We start from the raw sequence: 17651 nt of genomic DNA, 5'->3' as shown, positions 1-17651 counted from the left end.
GTGGAAGTGGTGTGGCTGCTGTGAGGTGGTCAACATTAATACAAATATCCACAAATCTTTAAACAACATTACAAATTCATTGCATTCTCACATCAATTTCAATTCTCTAAAAAAATACAAAAACAGTATGATGTTCAGGAACAGCACTTGTACATTACGTGATGTTACGTGATGGGTCGTATTTTACATTACATGACGTTAATGTGGGTAACATTTTACATTACATGATAATGTGGCTAACATTTTACATTACATTATGTTAATGTGGGTAACATTTAATACGTTTTGGTAATGAGTCATATTACACGTTCCCCCCTCTTTTCTCTGTCATGTATTTATTATTTTATTTGACCTTTATTTAACTCGGCAAGACAGTAAAGAACAAATTCTTATTTTCAATGACAGCCTAGGAACAGTGGGTTAACTGCCTTATTCAGGGGCAGAACAACAGATTTTTACCTTGTCAGCTCAGGAATTCAATCTGGCAACTTTTTGGATTACAAGCACAACGCTCTAACCACTAGGCTACCTGCCGCCCCAGATGCTCCTTTCAATAAATATTGAGGGTCTTATTTTGGTGACATGATGATCGAAGCTTGGCTGCCATTTGACAAATAAAATCATTCTCAAATGTTGGTCCATAATAATCTCATCATGTAGTAGACTGTCTACAAACGTTTGACTAGAGTGCACCTGAAAATATCAGAGTGGACACTATTGTTAAACCTACAGACCATTTTTGTGACAAAACCATCAGTTGGCCTAGAGTTGAAAATAGAAATGGAAACCTGTTACGTGAATTAAATTCCTACATGTTTTAATACCCAATGTTTAATACCAGTCTCAAAACCAATCTGTAGTGTATATTCTCGAGAGTACTGAACATGAAACAATTTACAACAGGTTATAAACTGAAAATGACATCATTAGTTTTCGAACTGTCCCGTCTCTTCTCCACCCGGAACAATGGCAGTATAGTTCTCCCACTACTTTAGATAATTTAGGACCGAGTCAAGGTTTTCCTGTGTAGATAAGCATTCTAGCCAGTCTGACGATAAGTTCATTCATTTCTACCAAGGAACAGACATCATTGTTCTAATTCTTGATTATATTTACACACATTATATTCAGTACTAGGATTAAAAGAAAATTCATACATCTATACAGTAACATAATAGTATTCTGATTAGTCCTGATTGAAATGTATACATAATTAGTCATTATTGATAAAAAAATCCCTTAACTTGTATTTTTTATTCAGTATATGGGAATTTAACAGCTAAAGTTATTTGTATGTGCGCTAAGTATTTACACGCAGACTTTTATCTGCAACATGTCAATTTGATGGAAACAACTCTGATGGGAAAATGCCTATATTGTATTTATGCAGATTTTTGAATATTGGCATGGAAAACTGTCAATTGGTTAGAAACCCCAAATCAGTGGTCACCAACCTTTTCTGAGTCAAGATCACTTTCGCAGTCAAAAAGCAAGCAGATTTACCACTCAGATGTTTTTTTAACATGACTTGTAACATTAACTTAATAAAAACAGTTCTGTAGGAATGATGTTTGGGCAGTAGGCCTAATGCATTATCACAGCATATTGGCTATATGTCTGGCCTGCCAATATTGTATTTCTCAGACCAATAGATCAGTCGAATATGAAAGTCAAGGGGAAAAAACAAACATTATTACATCTGGCTGAGGCTGATGCCACGCAAGCACTCGATCGCAGCACAAACACACACACACACACACACACACACACACACACACACACACACACACACACACACACACACACACACACACACACAGGTTGTTACATATGTAAATAGGGCCACACATGCATACAAACACACACAGTTGGCCTTGTGGTGTTGAATATTGTCCTGGATGTCTTTTGCTCTGCATTGTTGCCTTGTTTTTCTTTGTTTTTGTCTTTCTATTCGTCTTTTTGTTGGTTGTTGGCGCATCGGTGGGTGGTTGTTTGAATTTGAAAACAATATAGATCAGTTGGTGTAGCACTGTGAGACACTTAGGACCTTGCATTGAAATAATTAGCTTTTTATTTTACTGGACTTATGGTACCTGCATGGTGCTTTCAAGACAACTGGGATCTGGGGGAAAAAAACTAGGTCAAATCATGACGTCAGTGATCTTCAGGTCGGAAAGTCGGAGCTCTAGAAAGATACCCGAGGATTCTGAGTTAGGTGACCATTCAAAATTATTTTCCTAGTGGGGTCGAGTTCCCAGTTGTCTTGAACTCACTGAAGTCGGGAGTTTCCAGGTGTTTTGAACAAGGCATTGTCTCAGTGAAGGGAGAGAGCAGCAGAGGGACTGCCTCTCAAGGTTCTTGCTCTCAATGTTAAATTCAATTCAATTCAAGGGCTTTATTGGCATGATAAAATATGTTAACATTGCAAGTGAAGTAGATAAACAAGTGAAATAAACTAAATGTACAGTAAACATTATACTCACAAAGTTCCAAAAGAATAAAGACATTTCAAATCTCATATGTCTATATACAGTGTTGTAAAGATGTGCAAATAGTTAAAGTACAAAAGGGTGAGACTGACCAGAGAGGGGATACCGTCTTCTGCCTGATGGCGAAAGTCGAGTCGCACCTCATCTGCCTATGATGCCTCATCTGTTATGCACAAATTCACGCTGTTCCTATGACCAGAGAACATGAAATATTCCTCGATATTAAAGTTGACACGACGACCTGCTAATAGTCATACAAATTCTGTACCCTCTTGTAGTTTGGGTTCCAGTTTCTCACTACCCAGCAGACTAATTTGTCCTTCTTGGGCAGCTCAAAGATTTTATCCTCACTGGTTACCTCGACAAGCGACCCATATGGAACCTTGATATCAGAATCCAGTCGATAACTCGCAGTCAAATTGAACAAGTGGTCAACACCAGGGATCCTGTTTGTGTTAGCCGGTGATTCTCCATTCCACCACACCCATTTCTGGAACCATGGACGTTGCTCTTGGGGCATGTTCTTCAGGTCTCCATGGATGTCTCTACGGTGGAATATGACACCGTGCGCCTTGCTGTAAAGGTTTTTATCCACTGTTAGGTGACAGCCTTTGATGTTAAAGTAGGCACAATAGTCTGTCAAAGGTGTGATCAAGTGGCCAGATCAAAATGATAGTCATCCTGAATGGTTGTCTGGGCATGGTGTGTTTGATTCACCATCTGGTTCCTTACCCTACGTACTTGAGGGCAAGGAGGACAGCAAGCCTTTCCCAAGTGGGATGCCTGGTTGATAGGGCATGAGAGGAACTTGATCTGGGGTTTGTAGTACATGAAGGATAAGCCCAGTAAGAATGTCATCATCAGAACAGGCCGTAGACCACTCTGGGAAGCCGGAGTGGACATATCTTGACCCTTTGAAAGAGAAAAGAGTCCAATCAAATCCACTCTAGAATATCAACAATAGCCATCTTATAAAATGACAATGCACCATGGAATCCAGGGAAGAAAATACACAAGGAATGCAAAATGCATCACTAGTGAAACATACCAACATTCAGTGCTGTTGATTAATTCAGCATTCATGTTGACCATGTGTCAAACTCATTCCACAGAAGATCGAGTGTCTGTATGTTTTTGCTCCTCCCAGGTACTTCATTGATTTATTAAGGTCACTATTTAGTAAGGAATTCCCCTCACCTGGTTGTCTAGGTCTTAATTGAAAGGATAAACCAAAAACCCGCAGACACTCGACCCTCCGTGGAATGAGTTTGACACCCCTGATGTGGACTATCTGGTTGTCATATACGATGACGTACATTACAACCTTCAAACTCTGGACCTCGAAACCAGTTCCACTGCATTCTTTCATTATTCCCTTCCCATCTTTTTGAATAAAGTCCACTTGTGTTATCCTGTGAATATGGCAAGTATAGGTTCAGCAATATCTCATACAAGGAACAACAAGGTCTTAGACAATACCAAACCATGTTATCATATCAAAATCATTACTCCTACGGGGACTAAAGAGAGTCCACTCGCAAGAACTGCCTGAACAAACAGGACACAAAAAAACAAACTGTTACATGGAGCAAGTGTCAACCCCGACCTGCTGCTGCTGCTGTTTCTTCAAGGTTTGTTGGCAGACTACACTCAAAAGGTGCATTGTCTCCACCTACTGTACAGGGTGGTGAGAGAAAGAAAATCAAACCTGATGTGAGGATTTTACCTTTATTTAACCAGGTAGGGCAGTTGAGAAAAAGTTCTCATTTACAACTGTGACCTGGCCAAGATAAAGCAAAGCAGTGTGACAAAAACAACAGAGTTACACATAAACGTACAGTCAATAAGACAAAAGAAAATAAAAATTGAAAAATCTCTGTACAGTGTGTGCAAATGCAGAAGAGTAGGGAGGTAGGCAATAAATCGGCCATAGAGGTGAAAATAATTACAATGTAGCATTAATACTGGAGTGATAGATGTGCAGATGATGATGTGCAAGTAGAGATACTGGGGTGCAAAGGAGCAAGAGGTTAAGTAATAATATGAGGATGAGGTAGTCAGGTGTGCTATTTACAGATGGGCTGTGTACAGGTACAGTGATTGGTAAGCTGCTCAGACAGCTGATGCTTAAAGTTAGAGAGGGAAATATAAGACACCAGCTTCAGAGATTTTTACAATTCGTTCCAGTCATTGGCAGCAGAGAGGCAGAGAGGAGGCAGAAAAGGATGTTTGAGGAGAGCAACATAGCTTCCAAAGCTAGCAGCAGTTCAGAGGTAGAGCGTGCCGAGGAAGGGCAAGATAATTTGAGGGGAGCATGGAGGTGAGGAGGCGCATATAGTGATTCTGAAGTTTAGGGAGGAAGGGGAAGTTGGGGCAATGAGTTGACGGATGTGATAAAATAATTGATTGGGGAAGTTGTCCATGCTAAAGTGTTAAGAGACGGGAGCTTGTTGGTGTTCTGTAAGGACATGGCACAGAGGGGGAAAGTATAAGGTGGTGTCAAGCAGCTGGACTCATCAAGCAGGGAAACAGTGGATTAAATGGGTGATACCAGGAGTGGGGGGTGATGGCCGAGGGGCCAGAATTGATGTAGCCACAGGGAAAGAGTCTACCTTGGACCTCACTCTGGTATTTAGTGTGATGGTGGGAATCTGTGAGTGGGAGGTAAGGGAGGAGTTGACAGTAGGGAGTGATCATTGCCCCATAGTGTTCCCAGTAGGGAGGAGGAGGTGTCAGTGGCTGGAGTAGGCAGGTGGGTGTTTGGAAGGGCAAGGTGGGCTCAATTTCAGGAGCTGAGTGAGCAGGTGATGGCTCAGGTGGATATGAGAAGAAGTGGATAGTATGAATAACTGGGTGAGAAGTGTTAGTGGGGGCAGCTACTGAGGCTATACATAAGAGTTCAGGGAGGAGGAGGAAAGCAGTCCCATGGTTGATGGAGGAGTGTGGGGCAATGGTGAGGAGTTGGAACAGGGCATTTAGAGTACTGAAAAGGACTCCTAACTTCCAACATCTGATTCAGTATAAGCAGGCCCTGGTGAGGAGAACTATCCTTCAGGTAAAGAGGTCATGTTGGCATCGGTTCTGTGACACCATTGGAAGGGCGACACCCGTGGGAGATGATTAAGAGGATGAGTGAGTGGGATTATCCAGTATTGACGAGTGGGAAGGATGTGGCAGTAACAGATGAGAAGGTAAAGATGATGGCCAAAGTATTTGTCGAAGTGCATAGCTCTGCAAATATGTCAGAGGAGGGAGAGAGAGAACGAGAGAGGAGCATCCTGGAGTGCTGGATAGGAGGGAGGATGTAAATTATGTGTTGAATGCACCATTTACCATGGCAGAGGTGAAAAGGGTAGTAGATAAGGCTGGGTTAACTTCACCTGGGAAAGATGAGGTGTGCCATGCTATGTTGGCCCATCTTTGTGAAGCTTGGTATTATGGGGGTAGGAGGAAGAATGTACAACTGGATAGAAGATTTCCTGTTCCTGGTGAGGGTGAGGGTGGGGAAGTCGATCCGGCAGCTACCTGGTGGATAACGGTACACCACAGGGGAGCGTGATTAGTCCTCTGTTGTTCTCAATCATGAGCAATTATGTTTACTCTCAGGTAAGGATAGATATTGGGAGGTCGTTATTTGCAGATGATGGGGCCTTATGGAAGAAATGTGCCATACATAGTCAGGAAGGTACAGGAAGCAATTGATGAGGTAGAGCGATGGCATTAATGTGGGGATTCAGGTTCTCTGTAGAGAACTCAGTGTTCTTTACCAGGAGCAAGGTGGGAGATGAGGTATGCTTGAGGTTTTTTGGGAGAAACTTGGAGAGAGTGGGTCCTTCAGGATCCTTCGGGTATACTTTGACTGACCTGGGCAGAACACGTTGAGAGAGTGGTGGGAAAGTGTAAGAAGGTGCTAAATGTGATGCGCTGTCTGACGGGGAAGGAGTGGGGGGGCTGTGCATTCCTCATTGAGGACCATATATGTTGCATTGATCCGGTCTCACGGGGAAGGAGTGGGGGGCTGGGCGTTCCTCATTGAGGACCATGCATGTTGCATTGATCCGATCTGTAATAGACTATGGCAGTGTAGCGTATGGTTCAGCAGGCCGGACCTCATTGCAAAGGCTATATCGTACAGGGGAAAGGACTCAGAATATGTAGTGGGGTGTTTCGGACCACCTGTGAACTACAGGTGGAGATGGGGGATATGCCATTGCAGATTAGGAGACAGCAACCTGGCACTGAATTATTGGATCAACCTACAGAGACATGGGGTGTCTCATCCTGTGAAAGGGATTTTACAGGCATGCTGGGAACATGAGCGAAGACAGAACACGAGCTTTGGGTGGGTGGGTAATACCCAGGCGAAGGTGATGGGACTGTATGGAAGGGAGTTTAGTCCAACGGTAGCTATTCCTGTGAATCCACCATGGCTACTCCCAACCCCAGTAGTTGATCTAGAAGTGTTGGAGAGACTTGTCGTGGAAGATTCAGAATTTGTTGGTAACATATGTAATATGTTTTATATTCATCAAATGTGTGTAAGTTAATTCTCATCAGAATGGTATTTTTGTATAATACTGTGGCGAGGTTGCAGTTATCTGTTCTATGTCAAGACTAAGTTGCATGGGCCGCTGAGAGGGGAGAGGTCAAAGTGTCATCATGTGTAAACATATCTTTTACTCCCTACCTTTTTCTAGTGGGTAAAAGGAGGGTGGCAGTGTCTGGAATCATTCTATGCTCCCTCTAATGTTGTTTCTATCTTAACCTATAGCCTCATTCTCCTCTCCGTGAGTTTGTCCAGGAGTTTGTATTTAGAGTGGGTTGTATCTAAATTACAATTTGATATATGCCTGTTGATATGGAGGATTGGTTTATGGTTCTGGGGTTTGGGAAAGGAGACAAAGCTGATGTTTATGCCGTCTGACTATGTGTGATCTTTGCTATAAAGGATCCCATTTTGCCATTGTGGGGGGTCTCTCAACTTTTCATTAGAGATACTGAACTGTTGAAAGTCAAAATGCTATAGAGCTTATATAATTAAAGATGGACTTTTATAACTAACTCTGACTTGTGTGTGTGGTTTTCTCCCATGATTTGGTAAATAGAGGAAATTTCCACGACAGACTACAGAAAGACATGATGTTTAAGAGGCATCTGGATACTGTGTATCAGGATTTTGTAGCCACTTACACAGATGGTTCAAAAGATCCAAGGACAAGACGTACTGGGTCAGCATTTGTAGTGCAGGAACATTAGTATACAGATAATATTTACTTGGGTCCCAGCCCATGTGGGCATGGAGGGCAACGAGGCAGTTGGCTAAACAAGCACTTAGTAGTGGGGATGTTGAGGTTGTAGTTCCAATGAGCAAGGCAGAGGCAAAAAGCCTAATATGGACCGTGATGGTGCAGAGATGGCAGGAGCAGTGGAATAGAGATACTAAGGGCAGGCAATTATTTAAAGTACAAAGGAGTCGGGGAGGCCGGCAGGAAGGGATCAAAGAGAGGAGGCTATTTTTACAAGATTAAGGGCGGGACACAGACAGTTGAAAAATACCTTAAATGCGAGAGGAAAGCATCCAACAGGAAAGTGTGATTATTGCCAGGAAACAGAGACCATGGAGCATATATTGCTACACAGTGGGCAATGTCAAAGGGAAAGAGAGGCTGAGCTCTAGTATGAGGGAGTAGGGGACAAAGGAAATTAGTTTTTAAAGAGTATATCGAGTAGAACGTCATTATATACAAACTCAAATATTTTATATTTTTTTAAGAGCAACATGACTGGCAGGTAGGATTTAGTTTCTCCCGGTCTCTGACCCACACGCCAGTACAGTAGGTGTCGGTAATGCACCATAATGTTGGATGCCAACCGCCAATAAACCACACTGAAGAAGTAAAATGGTGGATAACTATGCATTGCAATGAACTAGTGCACTTTTTCCAAATCACACTGTGTAGCATTTAGGTTATAATATAAAAAATATAATAGACCAGGCTAAGGCTGCACCATTACGTGCCCAAGTTATCAAACTTACCTTGGTATCCACAATGCCAGGAGAAGATAAAGTATTGTATCACACTGTCCACATATACCATCCAGGTGTAGAGATCAGTGAGTGACTGAGTGAAATGCCTTATCCCTAATAGTACCTTTCAGAGAGGGGACCGGGTCAGGTGAAAAGACATGGCTGCATTTTATGTTGTCTCATCACCTGGGGTGTGTTCAGTTCGCCTCAACGGTTGCTACGTTGCGTGATGGTTTATACTGTATGACACGTTTTCCCAAAATGATGCGCACCGTTCTTTAACAACCTTCGATGTACGTTTGGTACCATTTGTTGGTTGTGGCGAGATGTGGCCTGATCAATACGGGTGTGAAATGGAAGTGAATCAGGGAGAATTATCGGAGGTGGCATGTGCAGTGAAGTTCTCAGAGCTTGCACCGATGGTCAGGATAAAGATTAGTCTGACGGTAGGCGTGAAATTTTTTGACAAAGTGGACCCCTGCCTTTTTGCTGATCCATATGTGGTTTCAGGGAGGGTGAAAACAAAGTTGAGTGCAGTGGAATCGGTGAAGGCAACCGGAAGTGGTCTTGTGATAATTGTTTGTGTTTCTGCCGGTCAGAGGGAGCGGGCGCTTCATGCTAATTGGGACGAGAGCTGTGACTTGTTTTGCTCTCAAGAAAAGGGCACCCTTGAAAGGAGTGATTACTGGGTAGCAGTAAATGTGAAAGCGGACCAGCTGAAGGAAAGATTCCCAGTGTTTGTGATGCTTGTCGTTTGGTGTGACGCAAACATGGTGGTGTGACGCAAACATGGTGGTGTGACGCAAACATGGTGGTGTGACGCAAACATGGTGGTGTGAATGGTAAAACAGAAGAGTCATTCTCTGTTCTTTTGAGTTTTGATATTCAGTATTTGCCGGACAAACTGATGTTAGGAAAGGTCAGTTATAAAAGTACAAGCATTGGTGCCGAATCCATTACGTTGTTATAGATGTCAAGCTTATGGGCATGTGGCAGCAGTGTGTAGGTGTGAGGTTCCTAGGTGTGAGAAGTATGCAGAAGTTCATGAAACAAAGGAATGTATGGGTGCCTATGGGGCTGGGGATCAGAAGTGTCTGATGAGAGACGGGTTGAGGTTACCAGGGTTAGAATAGTGTTGAGGAAGATGGGTCAAGGGGAAGGGATCCTGAGAGGATTTATGTGAGTAGTAGATCTGTGCCATCACAGAGGGATAGGTCATTGAGTGATATACTGTATGCTTCAGTAAGACTGGCTTTTTAGCGCTCATCAATGGACCGATGGACTGCAGAGATGGAGCTTAAGTCACAGAAAAAAGAGGTTGTGGTGGCAGCTGCAGAGGAGTATTTAGGTGTACAAGATTTGACCAGTTACAGGGTGTTTTGAGTGGTGGTGTCCCATCCTCCCAGGCCATTGGCCTGAGGTAGGACCAGATAGGTTTGAATGGGGTGGTGGGTTTTTAATGTGTTAGATGGCAGGGTTTGTTTTTTAAAATGTATTTTTCCCCTTTTTCCACTCAAACTATAAGGGATGTATACCCTTGTGTTAGATGAATTTGGTAACTATGTGTTCATTAACCAATTCAATTCATGTCTGTTTCTAAGAATTTATTAGGTTCTTATTTGCATACAATGGACAGAGACCAGCCACTAAATTAGCCAAAAGTGTTTATTCTTGAGAGCTCTGCCCATCATTTCATGTACATTGGTTTATATACCTCTCATTTCGTCATAAATGTCCCTCCTCCCTGACAATGACAAAGCTGCTTTTCAATTCCATTCCAACACATACATATTGCTTATCATATGCTACCACATGTTACACAATCTACTGCAAGCCCAATGGTTTCTCCCCTCCCTGGTTGGGGACCAGACATATTTCCTGTTGTTAGTTTCACTGTGGTCACAAGTTGTCACACTTCCTCTTTGCCTATGTACAAACATTCTTCATCAGACAGGATAGAATTATATTAGTTATAATTCTACATTAAATGTATACATAATTTAGTCATTATTCATAAAAATCCCATAACACCTTGTCTAGTTGGTGGAGGAAATGCAACATTTATTGGATGCCAGCCGCGGTTAAACCTCATCGAAGAAGAAGCTACGTCACATCCTTTTTCACGATGGCGGGTGATTTAACTCCGAGGTTTAGACGATTGAACAGTCAAACACAGAGCCTTCGTGAAAATGTTCAACCAGGTGAGAAATTAACATGAAAATACTTAGGTTATAAACCGTAACAAGGTTTCAACTTTTTGTTTTCATATCCAAAAACACAGCCAGCGTGCAAAGCTGTGTGCACTCATCTGGCTAGCCTAACGTTAGCTAGTTAACCTCGTTTGTTAAACTGCTAGCTAAGCCATTATAAACACATTACATTCGAACTTAGCTAGCTACATGTCATGTTTTATGGCTTATGGCCACAACCCTTATATTTTACACAACTGAGTATACTGAAGTTAAAAAACCATACTAGAGGCTTGTATTTAATATTGGAGTGAAGGGTAATGTTAGCTAACTAACTAGATTCAGGAAGTTGACGTCATCACACACGGCGTGGCGACATCCCACAAAAATCAACAACCCCCCTCAAAAATCTGAACTGACAGGATCCAACAGCTGTCTTGGCAGATTTGAACTCTATTGTGTTGTTGTTTTATTTATTTATTTTGCATGCAGTCGCTATACTGTTGATGAAATATGTCTGAGTCTACTACCTGAATATGTCATCACATAGGATTCTCTGGGCCCTTCCATGCTACACAGCTGTGGCACAACATCCTCCAGACACTGCAGATACAGGTGGAGGTGCGACGTGGCGGCGCCACCTCTGTGTGCACCCTGACTGCTTCACAGGCTCGGATGCTGTAGACGCTGTGTTCAGCTACCTGATGCATAACGTCTTCTGTGCCAGCGAGGTGTCACGCCTCAAGGCCGCCAGGCTCTGCCAGGCGCTCATGGAGGCCAAGGTGTTTGAGGCGGTGGGGACCAAGCTGTTCCTCCAGGACAAGGAGGCCACTTTCGAGGACACGGGCTGCAGCCTCTACTGTTTCCAGGACTGTGGCTCGCTGCCCGGCTCAGCCATTAAGGCTGGGAAGGATGGGGACACAGAGAATATGGCCCCTGAGGACTTAGTGGGGAAGAGGAAGAAAGGCTCTAGGTTTGTCTGAGTCACAAACATGCACACCCATTCTCATTCTTTCTTTTTCTTTCTCACACATGGTTTTACTATACTACATCATCACTGCTCTCTCTCTGCAGACTGAGTGAGCTGAGGACCATCTCCAACCTCCTGGCGCTGGGCCCCTCAGACCCGAAGGGTGGAGAGGCTGCTGAAGACCATCAACCTGCAGCCCTCCCTCCCTAAGGCCATTACCAAAGCCCCCACCACCATCTTCATTTCAAAGACAGGTGAGATGACAAAGCCTGGCTGTCTCCACCTGGTCATGTTGGAAATTACTATATTAGAAAAGATAATGTACTTTCTTTTTTCCTCTTTTCCATTCTTTGTATCCCTCCATCCCTCTTTCCCCCCTCCCATTGTCTTGTCCTCCCTTTTTCTCCCCTCTCTCCCTTCTCCCCTGTCCTCAGTGGTGGAGGTGTGGAAGCAGCAGATGTTGCTGCAGACGGTGGAGCTACCCGTGCTGGACTGCATCCTGGCGACTCCGACCCGGGGGGCCCAGCCCCACCCCCAGGCTGCCGCCCTGCAGCTGCTGCAGAGCCACCACCAGGACCTGGTCATCTCCAACACCTGCCTGGCCGTGAGCTGCCCCAGACCCTCAACCTTCCCGAGTTAGTCCCTAACCAGCCGCCATATGATTTAATGGAAAAGATACTAGGAATTCTAAGCATTATTTTGTTGGTCAAAACCAGGGATTGGAACCGGTTTATGGAACAGAACACTGAAAAAGTCATTTGAGGAACGGAAACGGAACTGGGAATGAAAGTGATCTCGTGTTCCGGGAAACAGAAACATTATTTTCAAATCTTTTAGAATGGGTTAATAATGTTATTTTTGTTCCAAAAATATTCTTAATATCCAGTATATAATTTGGTATAAAGTTATAATGATAGTAATGGCCTAAACACATTCCAGTTCATGTCATGATGTTCAGTGCTTCAAGCCACGCTTGTCTCTCTTTCTCCCCCTACCAGTAATAGTGCAGGCGCGAGATGCGACTGAAATATCTGACCAATCAACATGTAAAGAACTAGCTTACGCTTCCATAGAAAGCTTCTCTATCAATGCTAATGTGTTGAGTAAATGAATTAGCTATTTGTTAAAACTGTTGATTTCACTGAATGAAAAGGAACTATATGAACCGGTTCAGAACTTTTTCTGGTCGGGAAACCTGGAACGGAACACATTTTTTAAATTTTGGTTCCAACCCCTGGTCAAAACATTAACAACCTCCCATTAAATTATATTTAAGCTCTTTTGACATTAAAAGAAGGCCCTGAAGTTGGCTTCCTCTCCCTGTGACACTGTAGGCTGGACGCATGGCTGGTGTCAGCCGCCGACTGCCTGGAGCTCTTCCCTGACCAGCTGATCGTGTTGGCGGGGGAGCACCTCCTCCAGCAGGGCAGTACCACAGAGGGGGCAGAGAGGCTGGCCGGCCAGACGAAACTGCTGTTTGACACCATGGCCAAACACTACGGAGGCCAGGAGAGGTCCCCGCTGCTCACCGGACGCTACCTGGACATCCACACGGCCATACTGGACCTGCTGGGTGAGACTGGCTGGTTGAGGAATTATGATGGGGTGTTGTGTGATATAGTGTTTTCATCATGTTTGACTCCTGTGTCTGTACATGTCTCTTTGACATACACTCCCACCCACTCTCTGTCTTTCCTCTTCCTGTGTGTGTGTTCTCAGACTGTGGGAAGGTGGATGATGCTTTCAGGGCCTATCAGCTGTGTCTGCATCTGCATCTGCTGAGGCCTGCTGGGAGAGACGAGCTGAGGAGGCTCCTGGCCTTCATGGCCACAGCAGCCCATCCGGATGCATGCCGTCTGCACAAACAGGTAATCTTACTCCAAAACCATTGTTTCTCAAATAATGGGTCAGGGCCCAATGATAAATGCTGTATACATCAGTGGTGGGCCAATCATACCCTGCAATGGCATCTGTAGGTTTTTGCTTCAGCCAAAGTGGTAACACTGGTGGTCCACTGTGTGATGGACCACTCAATATGTCCAGACAGACAACAGAGCCCTGGTCAGCAGGACATTTCTGAAGGCCATCGTGCAGAATAAAGAGCTATCTCGTACCCAGAGCGAGAGGCTGCTGCTGTTTCTGATGGACAACCACACTCAGCTCTTTAAGGTAGGCACATGAAATCTCTGATCCTCTTCCCTGGCACTCTTCTGACAGACCCTCGCCCGCAGTTCTCCGATACCAAAATAAACAAGTTTAGGGCCGCATTGTTGAACGGAAATAGTAGCTACAGAGGGAGGCTTTAAAGTCACGATTTGGACACCTTGCCTTTTTAAAGTCAGGCATCAGAAGACTTAATACTGCAACCTATTCTCAAGAGTGTAATCTGTACTCCAACGGCAGGGAGGAGTTACTCCAACGGCAGGGAGGAGTTACTCCAACGGCAGGGAGGAGTTACTCCAACGGCAGGGAGGAGTTACTCCAACGGCAGGGAGGAGTTACTCCAACGGCAGGGAGGAGTTACTCCAACGGCAGGGAGGAGTTACTCCAACGGCAGGGAGGAGTTACTCCAACGGCAGGGAGGAGGTACTCCAACGGCAGGGAGGAGGTACTCCAACGGCAGTTTCAATTTGTTTGGTGTATTTCTGACATCGCCTGATACATTAAGTGCAGCATGTATATAATTTGTTTATGTGAATAAAATAACCTTTTATCAATCCTTCTCTATCCATAATGGAAATAGACCCCCACATCGCTGATTGATGCTGTGAGGAGAACACTGCAAATCCTGCAGCAAGGAAGAGATCCAAACAACATTGCGAGTGAGTTCAATCCAACTTGAGTACATTCAGGCCCACTTGATATATAATTTTAGGACTTGGTGATCTACAGTATATGCCCTTTGTGGTTATGCTATTATCATAACAGTACTACATAAAATAGTGAGTCGTCCCTACTCTTCAGTAATGAAATAAACCACCATCAGTGTGGTGTTCACTAGGCACGAAATGAAATAAAACCAACTGAAACGGGCAGGAACTACCAATGAGAAGCTAATTTCCGTTTTCCGTGATGTGTTCCCTAATAAATACACCTCTGTATTGACACCCTTCTCCTCATTCTGTTGCAGTGTTTACGTTCTGCCAGCAGGTGTCGCTGCAGCAGTATGAGGATCAGTGCGGGGCGGCCACCCTGGAGAGCCTGAAGCAGCTGATCAGGGACATCAGCCTGAGCAAGGCCCTGTCTGTCAAGGAGAGGAGGAGGCTGGTCAAGGAGTTCCAGAAGCACCATCCCATAGTCTTCTCCTCTACTTTCTAGGGGGGGAAAGGGAATGTAATGAGTGGTGGTAGACCCAATCCAAAATCAAACCTTACCCCCGCCATGCTTTTGTAGTTTTGGAAGGTTTGGATTAGTTCTAAGCAATTCCAGGTATAAGTGTTCCACCAATCAGAGGGTAAGGTCATTCCAGGGCTATGTTCAGTTGCTAAATGTTCTTGAACATTACAGATTGAAATGAGCCGATGTGATTCCTTATCATACATGTCAGAGGCATGTTTGATCTACATAGCGTATTTATATCTGAACGTTCCATCCTGCTGAACGTGCCCCTGGTCTACACAAGGGCATACTGCATAGAGGGGTTCATTTTGGAATTGGGCAGTAGGGATCCTTGTCGCCTTAACAAGCGCATTTGTTCTTTGTTATGCCAACATTTTCCACAGTGCTGGCAATAGTTTTGTCCCAAGACAGGATACAGTAAGTTTTTGCCAGGTGATTATCAGGACTTTTTGTTACATAGGATGAAATGACTCTTCTGATTTGATGTAGGCCTAGTTAGTGTTGTCTTTTAGTGATGTTACTCTTACAAGGCTTTCCTTTTCAAGCCTTCTTATGACTTCGGCTTCGGGAATGCATTTGCACTAGTTTGTAGGCCATAGTATGATAGTAGCAATTTTTTGGTTCTAACAAGGAGAGATGCACTAACCCTGGTGCCTCAAGGGTTTATTTCTGGTGAATGAGAGCATTCTCTGCTTTCCTTAGCTGATGCCTGTCAGGAAAACCTTTTGATTTTGTTCAAATCTACACAGGGGAGAATGTGTAATGTTGGTGAAACATTTATCTAAAACTAACAGGCATAGGATCTAACTGAATTTATTCAGGGCTGGTTTTGGTATCAAGTGGCTAGTTTTCTCAGGTAGATTTTATTTAGGTACTGTAAATAGTTTAGGCTGGATATTAAGCTTGAATAGGAATCTCTTTTGATGAGTAAGCATTACACTTTATTTCTATACCTTAAATGAAATGTAACACAATTATTGTGTTGACAGTCTTAATAACAAATGACGTATTGTTTTGGATTTCGTTGACTGCATCTTATAACTGGTAAAGGGAATAATGCTGGTAAATGTAGCACTACTTTTACATCTGTATATTTCCTGTTGGGGACAAACTGAATTATTTGAAATTGTATTAATTTAGTTATTTGTGGAACTGTTTCACACTGCTGTCAAGAACATGTTTCATATCTGTTAATCACATCGTTGACACTAACTATTCTATTGGATTGTAATAGGCTTTGATTGCATGGGTTTGCAAGTTTAATCATAAGGTGGAATGTTTAAAATGCAGCCAAAAGTGTTTTATTTTGTAGTTTGTTGGTGGTCTTACAAATGAATGCTTTGTCTCAAATAAGTGCCATGTTTTTAGCTTAACTTGAAGGTTGAGTGAATTAACTTATTGAAATGAGTGTAAATCATACAATCCAGGGGTGTATTCATTAGTTGCACACCCTAGGAAAAAGTTGTGCAACGAAAATGAGTTTCTGTTGGACAAATTCAAATGGGTCCCTGTTTGTTTCTGTTTTCCTCTGTGTGGTTCCTAGTGAATACACCGGAGTTACTTTTTGTGAGTTACATTGTTAATTAAGTTGTTGCATCATTGGTACTGTTTTAAATTCTAGAGCATTTTCTGTACTGCATGTTCCTGCCTAGTTTTGAGCTTTACATACAGTGCCGTGCGAAAGTATTCGGCCCCCTTGAACTTTGCGACCTTTTGCCACATTTCAGGCTTCAAACATAAAGATATAAAACTGTATTTCTTTGTGAAGAATCAACAACAAGTGGGACACAATCATGAAGTGGAACGACATTTATTGGATATTTCAAACTTTTTTAACAAATCAAAAACTGAAAAATTGGGCGTGCAAAATTATTCAGCCCCTTTACTTTCAGTGCAGCAAACTCTCTCCAGAAGTTCAGTGAGGATCTCTGAATGATCCAATGTTGACCTAAATGACTAATCATGATAAATACAATCCACCTGTGTGTAATCAAGTCTCCGTATAAATGCACCTGCACTGTGATAGTCTCAGAGGTCCGTTAAAAGCGCAGAGAGCATCATGAAGAACAAGGAACACACCAGGCAGGTCCGAGATACTGTTGTGAAGAAGTTTAAAGCCGGATTTGGATACAAAAAGATTTCCCAAGCTTTAAACATCCCAAGGAGCACTGTGCAAGCGATAATATTGAAATGGAAGGAGTATCAGACCACTGCAAATCTACCAAGACCTGGCCGTCCCTCTAAACTTTCAGCTCATACAAGGAGAAGACTGATCAGAGATGCAGCCAAGAGGCCCATGATCACTCTGGATGAACTGCAGAGATCTACAGCTGAGGTGGGAGACTCTGTCCATAGGACAACAATCAGTCGTATATTGCACAAATCTGGCCTTTATGGAAGAGTGACAAGAAGAAAGCCATTTCTTAAAGATATCCATAAAAAGTGTTGTTTAAAGTTTGCCACAAGCCACCTGGGAGACACACCAAACATGTGGAAGAAGGTGCTCTGGTCAGATGAAACCAAAATGGAACTTTTTGGCAACAATGCAAAACGTTATGTTTGGCGTAAAAGCAACACAGCTCATCACCCTGAACACACCATCCCCACTGTCAAACATGGTGGTGGCAGCATCATGG

The 17651-nt window shown here is 43.4% G+C and overlaps 1 protein-coding gene across 1 annotated transcript; it reads left to right on the top strand.

The window, feature by feature from the left end:
• The first annotated feature begins 11476 nt into the window (after positions 1 to 11476).
• LOC109887292 (DEP domain-containing protein 7-like) lies at positions 11477 to 16775 on the top strand. The gene is made up of 7 exons (XM_031832721.1): positions 11477 to 11679; positions 12111 to 12311; positions 13011 to 13249; positions 13396 to 13544; positions 13720 to 13845; positions 14420 to 14498; positions 14807 to 16775. Exons 1-7 carry the CDS (start codon positions 11477 to 11479, stop codon positions 14992 to 14994), a joined length of 1185 nt encoding a protein of 394 aa, XP_031688581.1. The 3' UTR covers positions 14995 to 16775.
• The last annotated feature ends 876 nt before the right edge of the window (positions 16776 to 17651 follow it).

This window comes from Oncorhynchus kisutch, linkage group LG9, assembly GCF_002021735.2.
Source record: "Oncorhynchus kisutch isolate 150728-3 linkage group LG9, Okis_V2, whole genome shotgun sequence".
Classification (NCBI taxonomy): Eukaryota; Metazoa; Chordata; class Actinopteri; order Salmoniformes; family Salmonidae; genus Oncorhynchus; species Oncorhynchus kisutch.
Note: the sequence above shows the minus strand (reverse complement) of the source record. Positions and strands in the feature narration are given on the sequence as shown.

Excerpts from the sequence above, each read along its gene's own strand:
- LOC109887292 (XM_031832721.1), top strand. The coding sequence starts at position 11,477 with ATGGAGGCCAAGGTGTTTGAGGCGGTGGGGACCAAGCTGTTCCTCCAG. Across the intron at positions 12,312-13,010 it reads CAGACCCTCAACCTTCCCGA|GCTGGACGCATGGCTGGTGT; the intron begins GTTAGTCCCTAA and ends GTGACACTGTAG. Across the intron at positions 13,846-14,419 it reads ACCACACTCAGCTCTTTAAG|ACCCCCACATCGCTGATTGA; the intron begins GTAGGCACATGA and ends TAATGGAAATAG.